The sequence below is a fragment of the Oryza sativa genome, chromosome 12 (assembly GCF_034140825.1).
Source record: "Oryza sativa Japonica Group chromosome 12, ASM3414082v1".
In the NCBI taxonomy this organism is placed as follows: Eukaryota; Viridiplantae; Streptophyta; class Magnoliopsida; order Poales; family Poaceae; genus Oryza; species Oryza sativa.
The window spans coordinates 14,310,792-14,326,532 of NC_089046.1; the positions used below are offsets into that span (position 1 = coordinate 14,310,792).

General features: G+C 48.7%; 1 protein-coding gene across 1 annotated transcript; it reads right to left on the reverse strand.

Moving 5' to 3' along the window:
- Positions 1-2,798: 2,798 nt before the first annotated feature.
- On the reverse strand, positions 2,799-5,540 carry LOC4352117 (uncharacterized). The gene has a single exon (XM_015765171.3). The coding sequence runs from the start codon at positions 5,474-5,476 to the stop codon at positions 3,143-3,145; it is 2,334 nt and encodes a 777-aa protein (XP_015620657.1). The 5' UTR covers positions 5,477-5,540; the 3' UTR covers positions 2,799-3,142.
- Positions 5,541-15,741: the final 10,201 nt, after the last annotated feature.

Genomic DNA, 15,741 nt, shown 5'->3' on the forward strand with positions numbered 1-15,741 from the left:
TAACTTATCAAAATCTTTAACTTGCGATTTGGTCGGTTTCATCATCCGAGGTTGTTTGAGGAATTTGAATTTCAAATGTGAGAAAGTTCAAACATACTTTTCCTTGGATAGATGTTTCCAAATGAAAACATTTTCAACTACAAAGTTTGACAACTTTGAATATCTGCAACTTTTGTTTTGATCGTTTCTTCATCTGCATTTGAAAATTTTGAATTTCAAATACGAGTAATTCAAACATAACTTCTTTGGATAGATGATTTCAAATGAAAAAGTTTTGAACTATAAAGTAGCATAACTTTTCGACATCTACAACTTCGATTTTGGTTGTTTCTCCATCCAAGGTCCCTACCACTACACACTCAATTGTGACCATGGAGCATTTGGATTCCTTTGGTTTAACTTTGTCGAAAAGTTGTCAACTATAAAGGTGTAGATCTCATCGAGGATATAGCTATATTGGTCGAGTTGTGTTTTAACTATGTTGGTCTAAAATAAATTTGAACTGGGACGAAATTGGAAGCCTCCGAGCATCTCCCAGAGTATTCTAAATTCTCTTCCTAAAAATATGGTGTTTTTAAAGTCCCAAAAAGATAGAGAGAAATAAAATAGCCTATCTCCAAAAGTTTCCAATATTCCACTTCCATAAAGATCAAACTTTGGATTTTTTTTGGGGCACTATTTCGGAGAGCGCTACGGCTCGGACGTCCGATATTTCACTATATATCGGACGCCCAGCCAACCACTAAGCGCATGCTACTGCGCTTCTTTGCTCCTCGATCACGGGCTTATGGCTGTGTGTTGGATGGCTCTTTTCATGTCTAGATGGCAGCATATCACTTCTTGCCGCTACATGCATGTTATGGCTGCATGTCTACTCTTTAAACAAATCATAACGTGTCTTCTCCTTTTTTTTCTCTCATATATCTACTCTTTAAACAAACTTTAATCTTAAAATGCAAATCCAATTTTTATTCAATTACGCCATAAAATATATGTGTCTCAAAAAATCAATTGTTTTTATCATTTATAGAAAATTGTTTCACCATTTGTGCCTATGTTTCAATTCATCTCATGTGATGTTTCAGAGAATTGCAACATATGAAAAATACTAGTTGCAACAATCATAACCACTAGATGAAACACTAAATACCATCATGTGAAACATAAAAAAAACATACATTATATTTGCAATTTAAATACTTGATTTTATTAAAAAAAATTAAACCACACATGAAGCATAGTTGTTATTGTTGAAAAAAATCATTCAAAAGAACACCACTTGTGCAACATTTTCAAATAACATAGTGGAACATTAGGAAATACTCATTGGAACATCCAAATAATATTAGGTGCAACACTAAGAAAATCAGTAGCTGAAAAATAAGTTTTGATAAAGTTGTGGGGTCTTGTTATTAAGATTTAATCGTAACAAATATATTGGTGTAATTAGATCATGGATTGGACAAATAGTTTAACTAGAAAAATCATTTGAAGCTAATGATTTCTTTTTCTTCCCTTTCACATAGTGTGCCAGGTTAACACCTGGGCTGGCAGAGCACTAGAGTTGTATGGGCCACGAGCGTCCGATGCCATCCGACGTACGACAGGAAGCATTTCCGCACTATTTCTTTTTCATGCGAGGTCCATCTGCTTGCGCTGGACTCTTCGCGCCGCCGCTCGGAAACGACGACGGGGCGTTCGTTTGCCCGGGCATCTATTTGGACTGCCGTCCAGGTACAGAACGCTGAAATTCTGTGTGCTTGATGCCATACAATGTGTGCTTCTGTAGGTCTGTTAGGCTGAAATTCTGTTGGCCATACATCATGAGATTTACGGCTCAGGTTGTGTACGTTTATATGTGTATTTGTAAAGTATTTCTGGGATTATTTTTCTAAAGGAAAATGACCATAGATAAAGCAAAGGCACATGCGCACAGCACTTTCGTTGTTTGGAGATGTGACGTCATCAAGCTAACAAGGAGCACGAATCGGCCCTCTTGGCGTTGCGTGCGAGCGTGTGCGATAGCCGAGGCCGCTGCTCACCGGAGTCGCCGCCGCCTGTGCCGAGGTCGAGGACGCTGATGCTGCCGCACCCGCTACCCGCCGAGGTCGCTGCTCGCCGGCGCGAGGGCGTCGCCTCTCCCGCTACTCGACAAGGCCGAGGTCGCTACTCGCCGAGGCCACTGCTTGCCGCCGGTGCGGAGGCCAGCGCCTCTCCCACTGCTCGACGAGGCCGAGGTCTCTGCTCGCCGGCGGGAGCCACCTCAGCCATCGTTAGCCGCTCCGGCGTCGCTCCCGTCGGGATTGCGTGTGTGCGGGCACAGAGCTGGCCTGCGGGGCTCGCGGTCGCGGCCGGCGTCGCGCAGCAGCGCGCCTGGTGTGCGGAGATGGGACAAAAGCGGCGACGACCGGTCGGAGTGGAGGATGCAGGCGCCAGCAGAGCACGCAGCAGAGCAATCAGCGCCTGTAGGCGTATACGTACGTAATAACCGCAAACAGGGTAAGAACTGAATTTCTTCAAGGAAACGGAAACGGAAAACGTACAGATACCAAAACCGGACTGCAAACGAAACGGAGACGGAGAGCTTATTGATGGCTGGAGCGCTGGAGCATGATGCAGACACACAAGTGAATTGCCTGTGTTAGCGAAAACCAACGATTGAACACCTTTCGTGCGTTCTGCACCAATCCGGCAAGACAACGACGAAGCACAGTGAAGAACAAAGACGATATTCAGAGAAGAAGAAACAGAGGAAAGCAGAGGAGTTTCAGAACTTTGCAGTTTGCACGAGAAGGAAATGCGTGTGGAATTTTCTGTAGATTTCATTCAACTGAATAAAGAAACTTACAAATGGAAATTTAGCTATTCTGCTACTTATACTCCATAAACAGAAAAAGGAATCCTAGGCTCAAATCGCGCCATCCCACGATCCGGAACTCCTGGATTCAACGCCGCGCAAAACTCACGCCCACAACGCACGACCTGACGCGGTCGCCAACTCCTGCAGCTCGCCACATCTCTCGTGCACGCATAACAAACTCAAAACTGACTTATTCATCCAGCCGTTGCAAAAGCCACAGTCTGGAACACCTTGGGGCCACAGCTGAAGTAACAACGTCAATAGCCTGATCATCAGCTTCCTTCAGCAGCACCGCTTTTGGATGGTGAGGTGTCCGGTCATGTGCCAACCCTCTTTCTCGCCGGCTTCGCCGCGCGCGTACGGGCACCACGGCGTGAAGTTGGGCAGGCTCTCCAGCATCTTCCACTTGGCGTTGGGGTCCTCCTCGTCGTCGGCAATGCCGGTCCATGTCGGCGTGGAGTACTCGTAGCGGCTGTGCGTGATGCGGTGGAACTCCTGGATGTCCCTGTTCTTGGCCATGTCCGTGGTGTCACGCAGGTTGACGGAGAAGATGTCTCCGTAGGGCCTGACCGAGTGCGTGAAGTGGGGCATGGAGATGGGGTCGGCGGAGACCGCGGCGAGGTCGGCGGCGAAGACGATGCTCTTCATGTCCGGGCTGAACACGGGGTGGTTGATGTGCCCGGCGATAGTGGGCGCGCTGTGGATCACCCGCACGGGCACCGGCACCTCGCCCTTCTTGATGTCTTTGGCGTTCACCAGGTACACGGCGAAGTAGCCTGGGTCCAAGCCGTGGTCCTTCTCCGGCTCGTCCTTGCCCTTGACTATGTCTTTCTCGGGCCTGCCGGTGGAGGAGAAGACGATCCAGTCGCAGCCCTCCCGCGGCGACCAGCTGCAGTGGGTGTCGGTCCAGGGGCCGTCGGTGAGCGGGACCACACCGGCGGCCTCCCCCTTCTCCGCGTCTATGATGTAGAGGTTCTTGTGCTGCCTCTCCCCTCCGGCCACCCTGTTCCTGCTTGACCGGAACACGAGCTTGGTGCCCTCAGCGTTGGTGGACGGGAACGCGCAGTTGTACTCCTCGTCGGTGAGCGGGAACGTCTCCATGTTCTCGTAGTCCTCCCGGGACACGTTGGGGATCCTCATGATCTGCACCGGCTTGTCGATCGAGAAGGCCGGCCCCTCGCAGACGTAGAGCGTGTCCAGGTCGTCGTTCTGGTTCCACGACGTGGAGAAGACGCTCTTGGTGGCCCTCACCTTGTACACCACGCGGAGGCCCCTGCCGTCGGCGAGCCACACGGCCTTGAACTCGTTGTCCACGAACGCCAGCTTCTTGCCGTTCTTGGAGACGGACGGGAACACGCCGGTCACCCTGAAGAGCCCCACGTCGGCGTGCGACTCCGGGGGCTGCACCTTGTCGAACCTCCTCTGGATGCTTGTCGTCGGAGTACTCTTTTGGTTTTGGACCTTGAGTAGCTTGTCGGTTCGACAGCGGTGGTAGCCCACGCGTGTTCCTCCGTCGAGCACGAAGGGGTTGTAGTGGTCCCCTTCAGGCCTCGTCTTCTGGGTGATGGGCACCGACGTCTTGGAGGCCGTGTCGAAGATCTCGATGTGCCTGTACTGCGTCACCACGCGCTCCACCTTCATGAGGACCTGCTTGGACTTCTCGCGGACGGTCGCCACGGCCACCTGGGTCTCGCTGATGGCCGCCGGAGTCATGGCATCGATGCTCTCATCCGTCACGCGTTCCTCCTTGCCAGCGGCGATGTCGAACCGGAAGACGCCCCACCTGGCGGTGTTGGAGGGCGGCGTGGTGTCGAAGCCTCGGTGGAAGAAGATCACGTTGTCGCTGCCCCACGTCGGCCAGCCGCCGTCCTTGATGAGCACCTTGCGGTCGCTGCGGCCCTGCGCTCGTTTGTCCACGTTCATGACCACAATGTCCGTCTTGAGGTTCTCGATCTCGCCGTTCCACCTGTTCTGCTGGAAGTTGGCCACCGCCACCATCTTCCCGGACGGCGACACCGCCGGGCTCAGATCGTACTGGCCCAGCGGCGTCAGGCGCTCGGTCTTGCCGTCGGCGAGGTCGGTTCTGTACACCACGGTCCACGGGGTGCGCCGTGCTTTCACCGGCGCCTTGGTGGACACGTACACCAGGGAGTGGCCGACGGTGGTACGCCCAACTTTGAAGCCGCCAGCGACGCAGCCGCTGTCCTCCATGCGCACTCCGCCGAAGGTGTCGGCACCGTAGATGTTGCCCAGGCTCAGCACCTTGACCTGCTTGCCGCCGGCGACGAAGCGCAAAGCCACGTGCAGCGTCTCCAGGCCCCTGTCCCTCTCGGAGACGAACACCAGGCCGGTGACGCGGCCTTTCTCCGCGTCCTCCGGGGTGGCGCCGCACTCCGACGCCAGCTTCGGGTTCTTCTTGCCCAAGAACGTCAGGAGCTCTTTGAGCGCCGCTGCTGGGATGGGCTGCCCGTTCTGGTTGTATGACTCCCCGTCGGTGAGGAGCAGCTCGTCCTTGGCAGACTGCGGCGGCGGATTAGCGGGGCAGGAGAAGATATCCAGGGGCACCGGTGGCCTGTAGGTGCCGAAGAAAGCGATGCTGCCGCGGCTCTTCCCCATTCCGATCTGTCCAAAGAAAGAACAAAGAGATGTTCTTCACTTAATGATCTGTCGGTTTGTGTTTGTGTGGTTAGATGATGAGCTTGGATGCCTCATTTATAGAGTAGCTGTTGATTGATCACCTGGCTTTCAAAGCATGTGTCTTGACTAATCTCTGTATATCGAAATCCGCGCAGATTAGTGTGCAATTGTAGTGAGGCAAAAATGAGCGGTTCGTGCATATGCTCTTCCCGTGAAGGGCTAAAATGTAAAATATAAACTTTGGTTCTCTAAACTTTAGGTGTATAAACTTTAGGTGTATAGAAGTACTATATATAAAAATATTTAAATTCAAATTCAAATTTGAATCGGATATATAAACTTTTGACTTGTAAACTTTGGGTCTTTAAACTTTAGGTGTATAAACTTTAGATATGTAAACTTGAGGTGCACAAATTTTAGGTGTATATATTTACTAAAATAGGAAAGTAATGTGGTGCCAAAAAAGGAAACCACGTGGAGGGGGTGATTGATGTGGGGAGGGGGACCGATCGTGCCCGGCGATCGATCGCCCCTTACAACTAATCGGCCTCTCGTCCTCTCCTGAAGGGTTGACCACTTGACCCCATGTCTCTTCCCCTTCCAACGATCCTTTCTCGATGCCTCCCGATAATGGCGCTGGCATCTAAAAATCATGAACCGTCGGATGGAGCAGTCGACTTTATTATAGCCGTACACTACTACAAATAGTAGTATCAAATAGGTGTGCCACTATAGGTGCAAGAAGTGATAAAACCGGCAACTATAGTGCTCTTCCCACCCTCAAAAGAATAAAAAAAATTAAAACCGACACCTTTAAACGAAGATAGGTGTCGGTTTTAGAGAAAAACCAACACCTATATTATAGGTGTCGGTTTTTTTACACCTATAAAATCGAGCCTAGCCAGCTGGGGGAGATATTTTTCCTCCCGGTGGGGCCCACACCCACACTGGCAGGAGATAAGGTCAAGCCTTCTCTCGGCTTCTCCCCTAGCTCCTCAATTTCCTCTCTCTCTCTCCACTTCTCCCCTTCTCTCGGCTTCTCCTCTCCTCTCTCTCTCTCTCTTTGCGGCAGCGGCGGCCTCCCCTCCGCTTTATCGGGGGGAAGGGAGGTGCAGCGGCGGCCCGGACCTCCCCTCCGCCAGATCGGGGAGAGAGAGGCACTAGTAAAGGAATGATTTTTCTAGACGCCGGCCCCGATAGATTCCAGACGGGCTATAAGTGGCTCCGTTTAGAAAAACCGAATGACCGGCGTTGGGCTGTCACCCGCACGGGAATATACATTTTCCTGTGCGGGCGTCTTAACCCGACCGCACAGAATAATCATCATTATCCCATGCGGATGCGGTTGACTTAAGAGGACCGCACTGTCGACGGTGGATACCCGTAGACCGGATATAGAGGGTATTGGGGTACGTTGGTACGAGGATCTACGTAGTACGACATCAAGCAAACAAAAGACAAGGATTATACTGGTTCAGGCCCCTTGGTAGGTAATAGCCCTAATCCAGTTGGTATGGGATTATATGATGGAGACCATAGTCGAGTTGGTTCGACTAGATCACCCGATGACTTGGCTCCTGTAGGCTCCGGCTTCGTAGGCTGTGGTGGATGTGTTGGCGGTGAGATTCGATGCCTTAGGTCTTGCTCAGGGGGTCCCTTTTATACCACGGGTTAGTTGATCTCCAAGTAGGACTCGGAGATATTGGACCCCTCACGATATGGTAAAGACCTAGTCTTATCCGAGTAGGACTCCTCCCATCTGTGGATTCTGTTTCTATCACGTGATAGATTTCCTTAACGTATAAAGGAACTATCCGTATACGCGCGGGTATACCGTATCGGCATACAACGTACATCCAAGGATAGAGGGTATACCTTATCCGTAACCCTGACACACATGGAAAAATCGATTTTCGCGTGCGGGCTTTTTAAGTGGACCGCACGAAAAAATACCTCTCCCTCTTTTCCCTCTCACCACTTCAAAATTTTCACATCCTCTCTCTTCTTTTCCCCTTTTTTATTCTCCTCAATCACTCCTCTCTCTTTGCCTCCCCTCTCCTCTCTCTCTCTCCTTTGCCTCTTGTCGGCAACGGGCCGGGGTGTCGCTGCCGCTGCCGCCAACGGCGCGGGAGGCGACGCGGTGGCTACTGGTGGAGGAGCGGCGGTTGCTCTCCCTCGCCACTGTCTCAGGAGGCTGCTCCCCCTCGCCGCCCTCGCGAAGCTCCGGGGAGGCCGATCCATCGCCGGCAAGCTCGGGGGAGGCCGATCCATCGCCGCGCGGCTCGGCGAGCGCGGACGTTGATGACTCCCGCGACGACGACGGCCGGGCGACGGGGGGCGCGGTCGACGGCGATGGCTCATCGACGGCCGGGCGGTCGTGGCGCGGTCGACGGTGAAGGCGGCGACTCAATCGCCCTCCCCCGCGAAGCTCCGGTGGCGGCCTCGAGCGACGAAGATGAGGCGGCGCCGCCGGCTCCGCGTGCATGCGCGCCAGCCGGCCGGATAGGGTTTCGTTTTTTGATTTTTGATTTTTTTTGGTATTTGATTTTTCTGTGCGGGTGACATAACCGGACCGCACGCAAAAATTTGATTATTCCGTGCGGTCCACCTAATCTAACTGCATATGAAGATGGATTTTTCTGTACAGTTGGTTTGCCCGCATGCGAAAATATTCATTTTTGCAGACCCTTGGTTACAGACGGACAAAACCTCCGCATAGAAAGATGCATTTTGACCATACGGGAAAATGTGATTTGTAGTAGTGAGGAGGTGCAGCGGCGGCAAACGACATGGAGGCGGCTGCGGTCCGGCCGCGGACGATATGGAGACCGGCTCCCGGAGAAGAAGAAATATCCGAGGTGTCCCACAATCACATGCTCGATTGGGACACAACACTTTGACCAGTCCCTCTGCGACTTGGGAGCAAGCGTAAGCGTCATGCCCAAGGACGTCTTTGACAAGCTGAACTACACGGTGTTGTTACCAACACCGATGCGGCTCCAGCTGGCTGACTCGTCGGTCTGCTACCCAGCGGGAATCGCTGAGGATGTGCCAGCAAAGATCTAGGATTTCTTCATCCCAGTGGATTTTGTGGTGCTTGACATGGAATCAGACAAGGAAATGCTGAAGCCAGCGTTGATGTAGGAGCCGGAAACATTCGGTTTTGCATCAATGAGAAGGAGAAGAAATTCAAGTTCAGGCCGAGGATGGAGCAATGCTCAATGGTCAAGATCAAGTATGAGCCGAATCCACAAAACATCAGAGTGGTCGAAGTGAAACCGCCAAAGACGGACAACCTCATTGCGTTCATGAAGAACTTCCTAGTGAAGGAAGCGTCAATGAGTAGGCCCTGTCCAAATAAGACACCAGTTAAAACTGGTGTGCAGGTCAAGCAGCCTGTAAAGCCGGCGCCCAGAAAGCCGCCACCCACACCTAAGACCAAAAAGGTGTGGCAAGTCAAAAAGACGACATCCACTACACCAGCTCCGGAGTAGGGTGGAAAATCAATGATCTGAATTTTTTGGAGGTACGGTCTTGCTCGTCGGACTCAAAAAGACGTCGCCCTTGCCAATAGGTAAATTGGTATGTATCCCATATTTATTTTTCATCATTTTGATTTTTTGCATTAAAGCATGTTTTAAATTTCAAGGGAGTTTTACATTAGGATTTAAAATTTTGAGATAAATTTGCAAAATGAAATTTCTAAGAAAAAATAATAAAGTATTCGGCCATCATCAGCGTGGCCCCCCACACATGTGACCGTTGGAGTCCAACGGCTGAATGTGGGTCCAGCTTGGCCCACCAGGGGTTCGGCCGAACCGGCCAGGCAACGGTCGGCTGCCCCCTTTTGGGAGGTAATGGCTAGTGGGTCCCACTTCACAGTTGTAGCCATTATGGGTGCATTATATAAGTGGCTTGGCCGGGAGAGGGAGTTCATCACAATTCAATTCACTTTCACTCTCTCTGAAACTCTCTTTTGCTCCCAAATTCATTTTGAGCTAATTCAAGATTGTCTTAAATTTTAGTTCTAGCATTTTGATTTCCCTCTTGCATACACAAGTTATCTAGGTGAGAAGATTTGGCGGGTAGAAGTCTTGCTAGCTTTAACCCGCGCTCGAGTCTGTTTTTGTGCTTTGCTCATTTCTGCAGAGATGAAGATACGACTTTCCCGTCTGTTCAAGAATGGATCTGGTTCTCATTTGAGCCGTCACCAAGACGAGTTGAATGCTCACTCGTCCGCCGACATCGCAATGGAGGATGTAGACACCGCACCAAGTTTGTTGAGTGACTCCGACCTAGAGCTCGTTGGTGATCGGGAAATACAAGCCTACCGGATGCTCAAGGACCGGACATTTGCTCATAGCCAAGCCTATGATCCGTATGGATGTTGATTTTAGAACTGTGTGGAAAGTTGTTGGTTGGTAGAAATTTGCTGTGGTAGATGAGCCAGGCTCTCGTTTGCTTACTTTGCAATTTCTTTATACCTTGCGGGAAGTGGAAGATGGAATTTCTTTTCGTCTTTTTTTGTAAAGAATTTGAGCTTACAAGGAGAGGCTTAAGTACACTTCTCGGTTTTCATGATGTCTGTAGATCTGATTTTCAGAAGATAATTTCCAGTTTTGAGAAAAACAGATTTTGGGAAGATATTTTTGGTGCACCAATTTGCAGGAAACTCAGAACTAATGACATTTATAGTCCCACACTTAGGCTCATGCATAAATGGATTGCCATGACTTTGTTCCCTTGAGGAGATCTTAGACCTATTAGGGAGGATGAGTTGATTATTCTTTGTGCCATAGTTAGAAAGATCAAGGTTGTTCCTGTGCAATGTATGATTAGGCAATGGTTAGAAAATGTGAAGTTCACTGCTCCAATAGAATGCACTTCCTTGATTACTCGCATAGCAAAGGGGTTTGGAGTTCTTTCTCATGATCAGTGTCACACCCTGAAAATTCAAAATATATAAATTGTTGTTTAAATGGAATTTTTAGAATTTATTTTAAAAGTCGTGAAGAGAAGATCCAATTTTAATTAATAAATTCCAATATAAAAAGGGGCCAGATAAAATTTCAATAAATACTTTGCTTAATTCTATAATTCCTAGATTTTTCTAGGATTTATTTGAGCTAAGGAAGTATTTTTAATAAATGGAATTTCATTTAAGAAATAATTTAAATTGAAAAAGGTTTTAAAAGTCTTCTTTTGGCTTTGGGCCGAAAGTCGGCCCAAAACTCCTTCCTCTCTCCTCGGCCCAGCCGGCCCAGTCCGCAGCCGCCGCGCGCGCGCCCTCGCTGTCGCTGACAGGTGGGTCCCACCTGTCGGACCCATCGTCTACCTCGCGCCGCCGCCGCCGTTTCCTTCCAAATCCAGCCGTTCCTTTCCGTTTCCGGCCGAATCAATAGAGGGGAAATGATCTTCTCGATCTCCTCTACCTTTTCTCCTTTGGAAACATCGGCTAAAATCGTTTGGAAATTCGTGGATTCGAGTTTGTTTCGGATTCGTTTTTCCCAAACTTTCCTTCTCGTCGCCGGTCGCCGTGGGCCTTCGCCGCCGCCTCCTAGCCCCTTTAAAAGGACCCCCGGTGTCTCCTCTACCCGCCGCCACCTTCGCCTTCGCCTCTCGTCGCCCGTAGCGCTCTAGCGCCGTGTGCCCTAGCGCCGCCGTCGCCGCCGTCGCTCCAGCTGTGCGCCGCCGCTGTTCCAGACGTCGCCGTCGCTCGGGAAGACCGTCGTCGTGGTCGCCAAGTCGTCGCCGTCCTCGTCCGCCGCTTCGCCACCGTCGGAGACCGCCGGAGCATCGTCGCCGTCGTCGAGCCGAAGACCGCCGCCGTTTCAACCTCGTCGCCGTCGCCGTCCGTTGGTCGTCCGCCGTCGCTTTGGTCGCCGATGAGTTCGCCGTGCCGTCCGCTACCCGTTGGTGTCCTCCGTTCGTGCCGAAACGCCGCCGTTCGCCGGCGAGCGTGCGCCGTCCGAGCCGCTGAGCCGCCGCCGCCGGTGGTGATGTCATCGCTGACGTCATCGTCGCCCTCTCCCGTGAGCCGGTCGTGGACCGATCGATCTCGGCCGTCCGTTTTGGATCAAGTCGATCTCGGCCGTCCGTTCGCGTGAACCGCCGCCGTGCGCCCGGTCCACCGCGAAACCCTAGCCCGCTGACGGAATAAATCCCTTTTTCCTTTTCAAAAGTAATTCATTATTGCGTCATAATTCAATTAAAATCAATTTAAGTGTTTTAATCCGATTTAATCTTCAAAAATTCATAACTAGTTCATCTTAGCTCCGATTTAGTTGGTTCAAGTCTCTAAATTTTTCTAAAATTGAGATCTACATATTAAAAATATCCACATGTACTGTTCATGATTGTTTATGTGCTGTTTTGGTGATTTTGCTCTTTTCTGCTTAGATTCCGTCGTTTCCGGAGAGTCCGTTTTCGCCGGAGAAGAGTTTGAAGAGTTCCAAGGCCAGCAAGGCAAGTCACACAGATCCCAAACAACCCTTTGAGCATGTTGATCCTATTTAAAGCTATTGTTTCTATTCAACTATTGCATTTATTTTCGAATGTCATTGGGTGGAATTAACCTATTGTTTGTTATAGCCCTTTTGTTCTTGATTATCTTATTCCTTGATACCTTGGGTTATTATAATTTGACTAGTTGAGCTTTATTTATATTAGTTCAGCTAGATATTAGATATAATTGCTTAGCCCTGCTTAGAAACATTAGCACATTATTGGGATAACTTATGACTCACTATTATTTAATGATGGCTTAATGATAGTTCACGATGGTCAATCGTGATTTGTTAATTAATTATTTGCCAACTAAAACCTGATAATGGTGGGTTGTGAGCACATGGTTTTGATGGTCGTGCTCATGACAATTAAGGACCAGTTCACGAGTTTTGGTTGTGAAACATTAACCGTGCCAACCACAAGCCAGCATGGGCAACGGCTTTACCTTTTGTATAGCATGGTTCATTGCGGGGCACCAGACTGAGAAGTGGCGGAGATAAGCCCACGGGGGTCGCTGGGGAGTCCATGCCTTGTTTATAAGGGGGTGATTATGATCCAGGAAAGGTGCGCTGCGGTGGATTGTGTTATGCAAGGGGTATTGTCACAACTCCTTTCCGAGGTACCGTGGTGGTATTGAGGCACATGGTGACAAGATGTGGGGTTGTGTCTTGTGGGTACAGTGGTACACCTCTGATCAGAGTAAAACTATTCGAATAGCCGTGCCCGCGGTTATGGGCGGGTCTAACAATGTCTTTCGTGATTAGTCTCACCCTTCTCATCATAATAAAAGGTGCTTTAACTGGTAATAATTTGATTAGCTCCTGGTTTGGAATGGTATATTCCTGGTTTGGAGATAGAACTGTGCAGCCGGGGTGGTTGTTCAGAATGGTTGGGCCTATGCAACAGGGTATGTTGTATAGTGTTGGATTAATATTGTTTAATTATCACTTAACTGTTTTATAATTCTCAAATGTTTGCTAAATGCTGCTTTTGCAAATGAAACCCTACTATGCCATCCTTTGGTATCCTTGTGCACTTGCATATTTGCTGCGTGACTTGCTGAGTATGTCATATACTCACCTTGCAATCATTCATCAGAGGAAGAGTTCTACAATGAGGCTGATGGTGTGGAGGATTAGGTGTAGCCTTGGTCAAGCTGCCTGTGGAGTGGAGTCGTCTGCGCCGTTTAATTTATTTTCCGCTGCTTAGATTTTATTGATTGAGAGGAACTATCTACCTCTGTAATGACATTTTATTCGCTTATTAATTAGAGTAATAATTGTACTCTATTATCAATTTGTTATTGTGTGCCTCGGCTGATTTCTGGACGAGGGTTCACATACATGTAAGCGTTTGGAATTTTGGATAGAAATTCCGGGCGTGACAAGTTGGTATCAGAGCCCCCTTGACCCTAGGTTATGCCAAATGGTTACCCATAGAAGCCCTCTAAAAATATTGGAAAAGTAGAACTGTTCTCCTCCCTTTCTCTTTTAATTAAACCAAACTAATGGCACATGCACTTCATAATCTCTTTTAATGGTTCTCATTCAAAATTTATTCCAGTGTTATTAGTACTGTAAATCTATTACTGTACTAATGGCTCATTTATCAGCAAAAGTTTTACAATGTTGTTTTATTTAATCTTGCTGCAATAAAATAAATTTAGCATGTTGATTTTATAACTTTCTTTTGAAACCTGATGTTCAAAAGTACAAAATTCGTTTCCAACTGTTTCAACTTATCATGCAAAGCTTGGTTTACTTTATTTACTTACCTTTTTACTTTGATTTTCTAACTCTATTCAAATTAATCTAAAAACTTGTGCTATTAATTGGATAAATGTCTTAACTCCCTCCTTTCACTTGTCTTTAGATGCCGCGCTACAAGCCTGAGTACTTGTTTGGTGTCGATGGTTTTGTCCAGGAGTTGCGTACGATGTCCTTTGTCATTGGATTTGAGACTGCCCCTTTTTATGCTCAGATTCGTCATGATCGTCATGAAGAGAAGTGCCGAGTCAAAGTCACCTTGAACAGTAATAGTGAAGATATTCCCTCAGTGATGTTCGAAGCTGGAGGAAGAAACTACATCCATGCATGTCAGGAGGTGGCAAGGATCGCCATAGGAGAGCTCCGTGATCGCTACAGTGATCAGTTGGCCGACACTGAGTATCGCTACCATCCTCGCCAACCCCAGGGAAGTGACCGTGGCAGCTACCTTGAGACTGAAGGAATTGAGAATGATGCTACCACAAGGCATTTGGTTGAGATGCTGTGGGCTATGGATGAAAGTCGTGCGGAGACTGTGTTAGCGGCTCAAGATCGTGAAGACCGGAATCGTGGTAAGATTTGCAAGTTAGAAGACAAGGTGGATCGTTTGGAGAAGGAATTAGCTGAGTTGAAGGGAGAAGCACCGCCGCAGAAGGCCAGGATTCGTCTTACCGCAAGGAAGAGAGCTTTATTTGTCCCTCGCTATCAATTGGCGCCAAAGATTCGTGTGGTGGAGAAAGAAGTTGCCCCAACTTTAGCAGATCCTCCGGTTATCATCATAAGTGATGATGAAGAAGAAGAATCCAAGCGCAACAATTCCAAGATTGAGTGGGTAGCAACCCAAGATGATGAAGACGAGTCGAACGAGCCTTCAATCGACCTCCGATGCTCGGAAGAACTAGAGTGACTTGTTAAGTCGTTGTCTTAGATCGTTGTGTTAGTTTGCTTGCTTTAAGTTTGCTTGTGTGTGGCTCGCATGTGATTTACATCAGTGGTGGGATGTAAGTGCATGCGTTTGTTTGCTTTTGAGTGTTAGGAAGTTGGTGAGTTTAGTGGTGTGAGAGTCTTCAGTTTGTAATAATGAAACTCAGTTAAGATCAATAAAAGTTAAAGTAATTCTCTGTCCTAAGTAGTTTTCCCCGGTTTCTCTTCTTGTGCCCTGCCCATGCCTGATGGTGAACACTCGCAGCAACGGGAATGGCCCCAGTAACAATAACAATGGAGAGAATCCCACTCTTGCTCAAGTTCTTGCTCAACAGACTCAGCTTATGAATATGATGATGCAGCAACTTCAGAATCAAGGAAATAACCATGCATCTCCTCAGAATAAGTTAGCAGAATTTCTTCGTGTGAGGCCGCCTATTTTCTCTAGCACCACTAATCCTGTTGAAGCTGGTGATTGGTTGCATGCCATAGATAAGAAGTTGGATTTGCTTCAATGCACTGATCAGGAGAAGGTCTCATTTGCATCACATCAGTTGCATGGCCCTGCCTCTGAATGGTGGGATCACTTCCGCCTTAACAGGACTACTGCTGAACCTATCACTTGGCTTGAATTCACCGCTGCTTTCCGGAAGACGCATATACCATCGGGAGTGGTGTCTCTCAAGAAGAAGGAATTCAGGTCGCTCACCCAGGGATCTCGCTCTGTTACGGAGTATTTGCACGAGTTCAATCGTCTGGCTCGTTATGCTCCAGAAGATGTGCGCAATGATGAAGAGCGCCAGGAGAAGTTCTTGGAAGGACTTAATGATGAGCTTTCTTACCCACTCATGACTGGAGATTATGCTGATTTCCAGAAGTTGGTGGATAAGGCTATTCGTCAGGAGGACAAATACAATCGCATGGAGCAGAAGAAACGCCGGATTGCTCAATTCAAGACACAACAGGGGAATAATCAGAGGCCGCGTCTTACTTTAGGACCCCAGTCTATGCCACAGGGAGGTTCTTCGTCTGTTGTTCGTCCGCAGC

Excerpts from the sequence above, each read along its gene's own strand:
- LOC4352117 (XM_015765171.3), bottom strand. The coding sequence starts at position 5,476 with ATGGGGAAGAGCCGCGGCAGCATCGCTTTCTTCGGCACCTACAGGCCA.